At 36.8% G+C, this 10,821-nt stretch overlaps 1 protein-coding gene across 1 annotated transcript; it reads right to left on the bottom strand.

Moving 5' to 3' along the window:
• LOC149718439 (glutamate receptor-like) lies at positions 1-10,453 on the bottom strand. The gene is made up of 10 exons (XM_089860935.1): positions 10,397-10,453; positions 8,488-8,594; positions 8,025-8,115; positions 7,323-7,481; positions 7,034-7,175; positions 6,731-6,969; positions 6,332-6,627; positions 6,053-6,204; positions 1,681-1,771; positions 1-214 (listed from the first exon to the last, which is right to left on the bottom strand). Exons 1-10 carry the CDS (start codon positions 10,451-10,453, stop codon positions 1-3), a joined length of 1,548 nt encoding a protein of 515 aa, XP_089717061.1.
• Between the last annotated feature and the right edge of the window lie 368 nt (positions 10,454-10,821).

Here is a 10,821-nt window from a genome sequence, read left to right as displayed (position 1 = left end):
TCATTGGTAGCAGTATGGTCCAGCAATAGGTCTTTCATAAAATGTTTCTCTGAGTGAATTGCCTCCCCCTCCCTGCGAAATGGAGCAAACGCTGCAAGAGTGTACCAACTTTGACTCAGGACTGTGGCTACCACCGTCCTGGACTCCTGGCGAGAGCTCTTCTAGAAATGAATTTCTAGAAGAGCTCTCGCTTTCAACGTATTTCTCTTGGTTTCTAATATGGCATCGATTATTTTTGGTTTAAATATAAGGAAAAAAATAAACAATGGATAAAATAGTTTCTAACACTCTCCCAAAATCTCTTAGCTTCTACTCTTCTTTTTCGCAGTTCAGCTAGCTAGCTAATTGGACCAAGTCATCTTGCGACTTATTGCCACTTATCTAACGCCTATACAATGCATAGAGGGGTGGTGGCTAGCCCCTATGCCACAGCTAACCGACAGCGCCCTATACTAACTATTACCGTTAACCTCTGCAAGTTTTGATGGAAAGGAGAAACCGGGTTAGACCGCGGAGGAAAACTCCTTTAACAAGCGGGGAGAGAACTTGCAAACTCTACGCAGAAGAATTTCTTCCCAGATTTTTCACCCGGTGCCACAGTCCGGGATCGAACCCGGGATCCTCTTGCTGCGAGGCGAAAGCGCTAACCGCTACGCCACCCACACTCGAAATGGTGAACTACAAGCACCTCTCTATCAGATTAAGGGCTACTTACCTTTCCATTAAATACGTGTAAAACAGGAAAAAGTGGGTGCTTATGATTTTGCTTCCCCACGAGAATTGATATCGAATCCATGTAAAGGGAACTAGAGAAATCTACGGCCCTCATTTTGAAATAGTCCATAATAAATGGGCCGACAGCAACATGGACTTCCTGCATTTATAACGTATGTCAAATGTTTATATTGTTATAGGTTTATATTGATTGAAAGGTTAACTTAAAGGGTTCTACAAGTCGCTGGAAAATCAGACATTTAACCAGCACTGCAGCTGCTTTCATGCTGTAGAGTAACACAATTTTCATAACCCCCCCCCCTGCACGCCACTTCCGGAACTCTTTAAATTGCGCTTGACAGACTTTCTCATCAAACAAACGATTAAAAATTTTGTTTACTAACAACACAGGAAATTTTCAGATTGGATAATACGCGGCTTAACCTAATCAGGGATAGATTTAATTTTAGAAGTAGGAATGGAAAACGGTTAGTATTTACTTCAGTCAGACTCATAGCCCAGTATAGAACCCCTCCCTTCAACACGTAACGAAAAGTTTAAATTATCTTATTGGCTCACTTAAACTAAGTTTTGATGACTTTGCTGACGGGGACGGCGAAAAATACGTAATTCCTTTTTACCTCTGTCGCTATGACTCGCCTCTTCTTTTATACCCCCTGTCCCGAGGAAGGGGGGTCCGGGACTTTGACGCGCACCCAGATTACTCTGTTCTCCATTCCTACTTCTAAAATTAAATCTATCCCTGTCTAATGAAACCACAAAAAAAGAGAACTAAAAAATTATTTCTTGGAATAGCCCTTGAATTTATGCTATGTTTGAATATTAAGTATCTTTCTTCGATAAGCGATACCTAAAAATCTAGAAATTAATTTTAATTTTAATTGGTAGTATAATTGGTTTTTATGAATAAAGTCTGTCTTGGGAACTTAAAAACTGACATCTTACATTTCTGTGTACCATTCCAACCATACCATTAAAGGAACCATTTGGAAGAGCTTGACCCCAAAACCCGTCAGGAGGTTCAACATAATCAAACCTATTATACAGTTTTGAAATATTGTTAGATATCCCGGTTAATATTTGTAGTTAGTGCATGAGTTTTTAGAGAGAATCGACTTAGCAGAAACTGAAAAATGGGAAAGACAAATAAAGGAGGAAACACATTAACAGCATCATAAGTTCATAATTATGCTCCATAAGTTTTTCTCTGGTTACTGAGAGTTTGTCATGAAGTGGCGCAGGTGAAACGTTATAGATTATGGTAAAGCGATGCCTGGTGAGGCGCTGTCAAAGACTTGGTACAGGCTAAATAGGAAGATGGACTGCAAACCGAGTATAGTCAACTCTGGCGTCGTTCTTGAACTAGCTCTCTGTAAGTCTCTAGCATTGCGAAGTATAGGTAGTGTCATGCTTATGGAACATATCTTGTAAACGTATGCAGCATGGAACACTCGTTGAGGGAAAGGGAGCTACAGTTTGACCCACAAAAGTACCTCAGAGATGCCACAGGGCAAATGGGTACGCCAAAAACTGTCCTAAGATTCTAATTGATAGCGGAGCAATTTTACAAATATTGTCACAATTACCTGATTTTAAGGTTTTTCTTAAAATGTTCCAAAAAGTTGACCATTACGCCGTGTAAAGCAAATATTTTCCCTTTTTTTGTTTTGTTGTATGAAATCCATGGAGTCCACTGTTTAAAAAATTATTTTTTTCATATACGTTGTCAGCGTCATATTATTAAAATAACTCCCCAAGGCTTAGCAGTTATAAGTTTTATTTAGATTTTCTAGGCCATAGTGGTCCTGTCAAGTTTTTGCACAGGGTTGCTATCTTATTAAGCCGTAACTACCTCGGCTAGGATATGATTATCGAGGGTGCAAAAAACAAATCAGATCTGCTTGGTCGGAGACGGTATAGGCTGTTGGGATCAAGCCTAAAACAAAGGCGCCTATAGGGTAGGAGTACCGCAATGCGTCGTATTACCTCAAACTATGACATCCAAAAGATTGGCATAAAAGTGCGCCACACACCCGACTTAGAAATAAATTTCCTACAAGTCGTTTCGCTTGGATCAAGTTGTTTTACCTGCCCTTCATTGCAATAGCTTTGGCGGATTTCCCGAGACCAGGAATAGATTTAATTTTAGAAGTAGGAATTGAGAACGGTTATTATTTACTTTTGTCCGACTCAAGCCCAGTATAGAGCCCCTCCCTCCAACACGTAACGAAAAGTTTAAATTATCTTATTGGCTCACTTAAACTTCGTTTTCATTACGTTGCTGACGGGGACGGCGTAAAACACGTAACTCCTTTTTACCTCCGTCGCTATGACCCGCCTCTTCTTTCATAACCCGTCCCGTGGAAGGGGGTCCGGGACTTTGGCGCGTTTCCAGATTACTCTGTTCACCATTCCTACTTCTAAAATTAAATCTATCCCTGCCGAGACCAAAGACCCGGTTACGCGCAATATCATTTTAATTATTTAGTAAGGAAAGTTTATATTTTACTAAGTTTAAAATTTTACTAAGTTAACAAGAGGAGGGAGTAAAATTTCTCTCATATCACACGTCTTAGAGTGAAGGTTTTTCAAGAAAAGTGACTGGTACTAAAACCATGTTAATAGAGAGTTTAAGCATCCCTAAACGCGTAGGTGTAGCTACCTTCCACAGTGCATTAGACCAATGCATTGTCAAAGGTGGCTAAACGTACGCGTATAGGGGATGCTTAAACTCTCTATTAGAAGGATCATGCAATGACCGAGTCGAAATTTATAATTAAAACAGCATAATCTCTCCCATTATAATTGTAGTAAAAGCTTACCTCGTATATAGCGGCAAGAAGAGTTTGATTGACGATTGAAATGTTGGACACATCCATTTTTTCAAATAATACAAAATGTTTATTATATTAAAAATTATTACTAAGACTTCCTACGTCTATCTTGACTTGAGTGACAAGTTGAAAAAATTATTAACAGTCATTCGTTTCTAACGTTTAAAACAAAAGCAAAAGAAAGTATTTCCTAGTTCCACCTTTTTTTTTTTTTTTTTTTTTTTTTTTTCCACCTACTAGCACTAGTGCTTAGCCGTTAGGCCTTGAGCACCAGGAAGAATTGAGCGGGAGACCCTACGCGGCCCAGCACTGACGGGGGCCGCTAGGTCGTATGTGTGTAAGCAGGGAAGGAAATGAGGTTTACTTGGGAGGTGACGGAAGGTGGCATTGGGGTAAGTCACCTCCGGCGGACACGGGACAGTCGGCACCTATAGGGAAGGAACGCCGACATGTGTCGTATTCCCTCAAACTTTGCCGCCCAGAAGCTTGGCTTACAGGAGTGCGCCACACTCCCGGCTAGTTCCACCTTTCGTGTGTCGCTTTCAATCGTTCCCGTGATCGAATGAACTGTGTTGAAATATTTTTTCCATTATTTCCCAAGTTATTTACTCGGTAATATTTTGACAGGACTCAAAGCTTAAAGGCATCAATAATTATTTTTTTCTGTAGCCTTTATTGCAACATTTTATACGTCTATCTTTGATTAAAAAACAAATATATTTTTTAATAAAAAGAAATAATACTTGGGTTTAGAAAGAATATATGTTTTTTAAAGCTTATAATTTTAATAAAGTTAAAGTTAGTAAAGTTTTCGGGTTTAACCATACAACTTGAATGTTACCGCTACATAATAGGACACTGTTAACATGCTTAAAGCCATTGGTCGCCGACCCAACCAGGCCAAGTTTTTTTTATCTAATTGTGACTGTGCATAAAGAAGAAACTTTGAAACAAACAAACAACCTCTTCCCTTTAATATTTACAAAAGTGGCAATAGTAAAAAATTCTAGAACAACTTTCATCGTTAACTGAATATTGTAATAAAAGATGTTACCAGAAGTAGGATGAGAACTAGAAGTAAAAGGCTGTAGTCTTGGAAATAGATCCTGGCACCATAGTGAAAAAATTACGAGGAGAAAAAATTTATCAATCTTTGACTGCCCCTTCCCCTCCACCTAAATTTTTTATCTCCGCCTCTTGTGTGGGGAGGACCTATCTATCCCTCCCTCATTTAGTTGGGCCATATTCCGCTTGGAGCGTCTCTTATTATCGAAGGGAAAATTCAGAAACCGCTAACAGGGGGCCAACTGTCGATATTTTTTTCAGTATATACATTTACGTTAGGAATTGGGTTTTCTCCAAACATCTTTTCCTCATCCTACTTCTGATATTGCCACAATTCCCTTCATGGAATCATTCAGACCATATTCAAATAAGATGTTAGACTCGCCTGAATCACTTCAGAAAATATAAATGAACAATGGGTGACTAGGAAAAGTGCATTGTTTAACTACCTTGAAACATTGCCCTGAATTTAAAATGCGCTGGAAAATTGACCAAAACTGGCCTGACGACTCAAAATAGAAACAAAGAACTTAGCATTATGTATTGTTAACTCTGAATTGTCTTTAACATTTTGCCAACTGGGAATGCTAAATTGCTAATCGATAAAAGTAATCAAGCTTCAAAGTATTTCTTCACCTTAACTGCTTAACTTCCTGACCAAACGCAACTTATTCCACACAATGTTTAAATTAGGATTATGCGAAAAGTTGAAATGAAAGGATGATTTATATAATTTGAAAGGAATCAATATATCAATATAGTAAGTAACGAACATGAACACTTTTTTACCGACAATATGATTAAAACTTTTCAAAACACATAGCAGTCTGTAAACATGTATTTTCCTGCAACAAAATGTTAATGCTAAAGTTTATATTTTTAAGAAAGATATTAAATATGGTTGAAGAATTTTATTCATATAAAGCATATAATTGATTTTTTCGCCGATTGGCAAACATTTTTCTGGGATATTAAGTAATTAACTGTTGATTTAAATTTTTATTAATATTAATAATTAATAAATAATACTTTTTTATAGAAATGTACAATTCGAAATCAAAATTCAAGCCTAACCATTATGGGATTGACACAAATAGTTTCCCAGAATGTGCGTTATATCGAAGCTAGGTCTCTTCAAATATTGCTCCATGGTGACAGATTACTAATAGTCAATGAAAACCGACCCAACAAACTATTTACTACAATATAAATTAATATAAATAACATTAAAACACCACGCTGCAATACGACACATTTAGTGCGAAAGAGGACATTGACCAGTTCTCATTTGACTGAACTGGTTCCACGACCAGTTTCAAAACACTACTTGCTTCTTCTCACTCGATCCCGGCGAATGTTATTGCAGCAGCATATTCTTGTTTCTTTTCTCAGAAAATAAATAATAGCACACAACAAACCGCTGAAGTAAAGAATAAACACTCCATGCAATTTACTCAAATTAATTTGGATAATTTTCTCTTCATCCCATTTTTGGAGACAACGTTCGAAGTTAACAGAGCTCATATCAATATCGTAAGCCAAGAGACCATTTTCAACTAAATTGATTGATCTGAATATAAAAGAGATTAATATATAGCATTTTAAAACGCCGATAGTTTCAAAGCATTGACACTCATAAATATGAGGGTCAAACTGTATTTAAATATAGTATTTGCTGAAATACACCATATACTCACAAATATGTTAGATTTTCTTTAAGATCTAAAGGCAAATATTTATTGACAACGAAAGAGTAGAACGTGCCAAAATCACTTTGCGACGTAATATGAAATCCACAAGGTAGTTGGTAGTTAAACCGATCATGTAAAATCTTATTTAAACTTGAATGTTCCATAATCACAAAGAATTCGCTTCGTTTTAAGATCTTCGATATAGTGTCGTTCGATACTAAAACACCATAGGTTAAGACTGATTCTACTGGGTTGGCCCGGACTTTGTTCAAAATTCCAATAATCCCTGGTATTTTGCTCATCTGTATATACAGAAATTTTATGTATATATGATTCAAACGAGTGGAAAAAGTAGCCAAATGTATCCTCGTTTCTTAGTCTGTTTGCACCGATATGAATAAATACAAAATTTTCAACCTCTAGAAACTCAGCCAAACCCGTGCCTTGCACTAAAATAGGAATAGATTCCGGAAATCTTTCAAAATCTTGAAATGTTTTAATGAAGTCTCCTGGTTTAGTGATGATTAAAGCGGAAAGCAAGACAGCCGAGAGAGCCAAACATATGAATCGTGAACCCAGTTTCCAAAAGGTTATTAAAACTCGTTGACTCCGTCTTTTGCCTTCCCTCTCAAACTCTAGACAACCTAAAAAAATTATAATAATTTATGTTTAAAAATTCATATAAAAGGTGATAAATGATCAACTCACTTGTATTAAAAAGAGGCGCCACAAATACCATAATTGTCTTACTCAATAACTTTTCTAACTTTGATATCGGATTAGTGTTATGCCCAATAAACGAGTAAAATAAGATGGAACTTAGTAATAGCAATAAAAGAACGAGCCAGACCTGAAAATATGAATAAATCTAACTTTCGTGGTGAAGAGATGTACATTGCATCACGTAGGGGTGTGTCAAGAACTATATTTACTGTATTGCCTATGTTAGCGTTACTATTTCTTGCCTCTCTTAACATCTATATAAAATAATGCTTACCGTTCCATTAAATACTTCTAAAAATGGGAAAAGTGGGTTCTGGGGATATTGTTTCCCTACGAGGATTGCTAACGGATTATAATACAGAGGAGTCGTGAAATCTACGACCTGTTGATTTGCCAAATGCACATCGAACGGGCCGACTGCAACATGAACTTCCTGAATTGATAATTTAGCTCAGATTTATTAATTTTATATTATTTTTAGATTAAACCTAAAGTGTTCTACAAGTCGCTCGCACATGGCCTGCCAAATCAGGTTTTTAGCTCTTGGAAAATCCGCCATTAATTCAGCGAGTTAAAACGTTCAATAATCGGCACACGACTGTGGAACAATTTAAGTTGCACTTGCCAGACGTTATCATCAAAACCACTATTTAAATACTTATTTGGTTTTTAAAAGACTTTGAGAATAATTAATTTTTCACTCATCGCTTAAAATGCATTTAGATTTATATTTTTAAAAATATATTTAAACTGGAAATTGTCTTTGTAAAGAACTCCTATCGTTTCTCTAGAAATATTCATTTGATGTATGTTTGCTAAAAGCTGGTTTTTGAAGGGAAACAATCAAATGGGTTCGAGGAATTCGTGTGTTCTAGTTTTACCGTCAACAAACGCCTTTGAAAACCTACCGGTTATAATTGGTTTTTGGTTTTAACGGATAAAGTCTGGTTCCAACACTTGAAAACTGAACTCTTACATTTCTTTGTACCATTCCAATCATACCACTATACGAACCATCTGCGAGCCTTTCACCCCACAGGTGGTCAGGAGGCTCAACGTAAAGAAACCTGAAACGTTTTAAATTTTTGTTCTTCTTGTGTAACATTACGTAATATTATTTATGGAGTACAGTACAATCAAAATATTGTACATTGTCAATTTATATACATTTCGAAGAGAGAATTTTTGTTTCAACTGGTAAAGAAGGTACAGTCGAAGAGCCAAAACATCGATTACATATTTAACACCCCTTACGAAGAAGGGGTCTTATTTTGGATGAGACAACACATCAGACTAGCTCCGAGATGAAATATTACAGGTTGAAACAAAAGTCTAGATTTTAGGACAATCATTTACCGGCATCCTCCTCGATTGGTACGTCAAACATCAATACAATGGGTTGCATGCATACAGGACATTGACGTAGGTGAGATAATTACTTGATATTTAGCTTTTCCATAAAGTGTTCCAAAAGGTTGGCCATTGCACCTTCAAAGGCATAAAGTTCCCCATTTTCATTCTTCTTGTATGAAATCCATTGAGGCCACTGTTGATAAAAAATATACATGAAAATTTAATACAATAACTCTCCAAAGCTTATTAACGCTACAAATGGCGCTTGCCGGGAGTGAAATTCTACCACTCTATTGCAGCAGCTCTGCAGGAGTACTACTTGTTTCAGGAAACTAACTACAAGCAAAACCACTCTCGCAACCCTTTAGTAAGTTATGATAACAACAGGTTTCTATAAAAAATGGCTTCCTCCAACGAGTCCAAGATGCAATTGTTGGTTTTTTTTTGTTTTGTTTTTATAACTATTGTTATTTTAATTATCGTTCAAATTCATGATACAAAGGCATATTAATTTTAACTGCAATTTTTTTCTTTATATTTACAAATTAATCTATCTATATCTATATAAATCAAAGTCCTGACTGACTGACTGACTGACTGACAGACTGACTGATAATCAACGCCCAGCCCAAATCGCTTGCCCTAGAAGGCTGAAACTTTGCAGGAACGTTACTCATAAGTAGTAGGCGCGTACTAAGAAAGATTTTTCCAATCCGCCGCCATCTTAAAAAATGGCGACCAGAAATGTAAAAAATATTCTCTTTGCAATAAAGTACGCGCGTTTCAAGCGATTTCGCAAATATTTAATACACTGGTTTACTTTAACCTTAAGACGGGCTAAATGGTCTTTCGGGTTCGATTTGTCGCCATCTTTTAAAATGGCGCCCATAAATGTAAGAAAATATTCTCCTTGCAATAAAGTCCGCGCGTTTCAACCGATTTCACAAATATTTAGTACAATGGTTTCCTTTAACCTATAGACGGGCTGAATGGTCTTTCGGGTTCGATTTGTTGCCATCTGTTTAAATGGTGGCCTAAAATTTAAAAACCCTTCTATATGGAATAATGTCCGCATGAAAAGTAATGAAAACTGTCCCGACGGGCTGACGGGCAACGCCAAGTGCCTTCGTTCCTAGGGTGCTACAAAAATATTAGCCATCACTAAAATCTCCCCATTCTTTATATCATTTTGATGGAAGTTCTTATTACACGCGAGCGACGCCGCGGGTTAAAAGCTTGTGTTTAATAAAATGAAAAACATCCTAGGTCTTGTTTCCATGAAATTTAATGCGTTCTCAACGCTACTGTTTTAATTAAAAGTTATGTTTTTATGAGAGAGAAGTCATAGCAGTCTAGAGAAAAACAGTCAACACACACTAATCCGACGGAGCAAAACTAGCCCTGCTCAACATATAAATTTCTGCTTACGCGATAGTAGACGTCTTTAATACTTCTATTGGCCCATCCTTCTATTACACAGGACAGAGCTTCAGAAACTATAGCTAAATTTATGACTTCCTGAGAAAAGCTGTTAGTAGCGGCTGTTTTTCGTTTTTGCTTAAATTTGGGATATTTCTTTAAACTTTTGAATACTAGATGTTTGTGTTAGCAAGAATTTTCTTTAACCTTTTCTCCCTCGTTCTCCTTCGTGACAAAAGTGTTTCATGAAAAGAGGCTGCAACCAAAGAGGGTATATAAAGAGGAGGAGTTGAAGATAGCGGCTTTGGTAAGGCATTTTTTCAGTTCTCGCTTTTCTTTTTTATTTATTTACTATATTTTCCTCCTAACATCCGGTTCACCGTATTTCGACCAATAAGAGGGTAGGAAAAATGAGCGCGCACACTGGAAGCTTAGAGGAAAGCCTTCAAAGCGAGAACACTCCAGCCAAGCCTTCCACTGCCCCTCTTTCTGCCCTCTTTGCTGCAACTAGGACTACGGCATAACATGGCGATTTTTATAAATGAAGACAAAGGATCAATTAAATAAATAGCTTACCGGGTCTATCGCGGCAAGAAGAGTTCCATTGACGATTGGTAAGGTGGGCAAACTCATTTAGTTGAAAATCTCAAGTAATGACTTCCTTCGAAAATTTTGACTTAAGTCAAATCTTGAAATAATCAATAATTAAAAAAATTAATAACCCTTATTCAACTCTTTTTACATTTTTAACCGGGGACAAACAGAAGTAACAGAAACTAAAGCCTGTTTTAGGTTTAACGTCCTGCGTTTTTACGCTTAGTATGTCAAATAGAAATTCATGAAATTATTAAGCGTTTTAGCGAGCACTGGTGCGTTTAAAGCCCTCCTTATTGCCTAGTATGTAGTTTACGAGTCGAAAGTTACTTTTCTCTCTAACTTTTTTGTCGACCAAAAAACGGTCTAGTTAATATGACGTTATCTTTTGCCTCCTTCTGTCGAAA

The sequence above is a fragment of the Phalangium opilio genome, unplaced genomic scaffold (assembly GCF_054372755.1).
Source record: "Phalangium opilio isolate 3A_F unplaced genomic scaffold, DU_Popi_V2 ptg000002l_1, whole genome shotgun sequence".
Lineage (NCBI taxonomy): Eukaryota > Metazoa > Arthropoda > Arachnida > Opiliones > Phalangiidae > Phalangium > Phalangium opilio.
This window is presented reverse-complemented; position numbering and strand designations above follow the sequence as displayed.

Bases quoted from the DNA above. Each gene is read 5' to 3' on its own strand.
- LOC149718439 (XM_089860935.1), bottom strand. From the start codon at position 10,453: ATGAGTTTGCCCACCTTACCAATCGTCAATGGAACTCTTCTTGCCGCG. The intron at 7,482-8,024 runs GTAAGAGTTCAG...TTATCAATTCAG, and splicing joins TTGGAATGGTACAAAGAAAT to GAAGTTCATGTTGCAGTCGG. The intron at 7,176-7,322 runs GTAAGCATTATT...TCATATTTTCAG, and splicing joins TAGAAGTATTTAATGGAACG to GTCTGGCTCGTTCTTTTATT.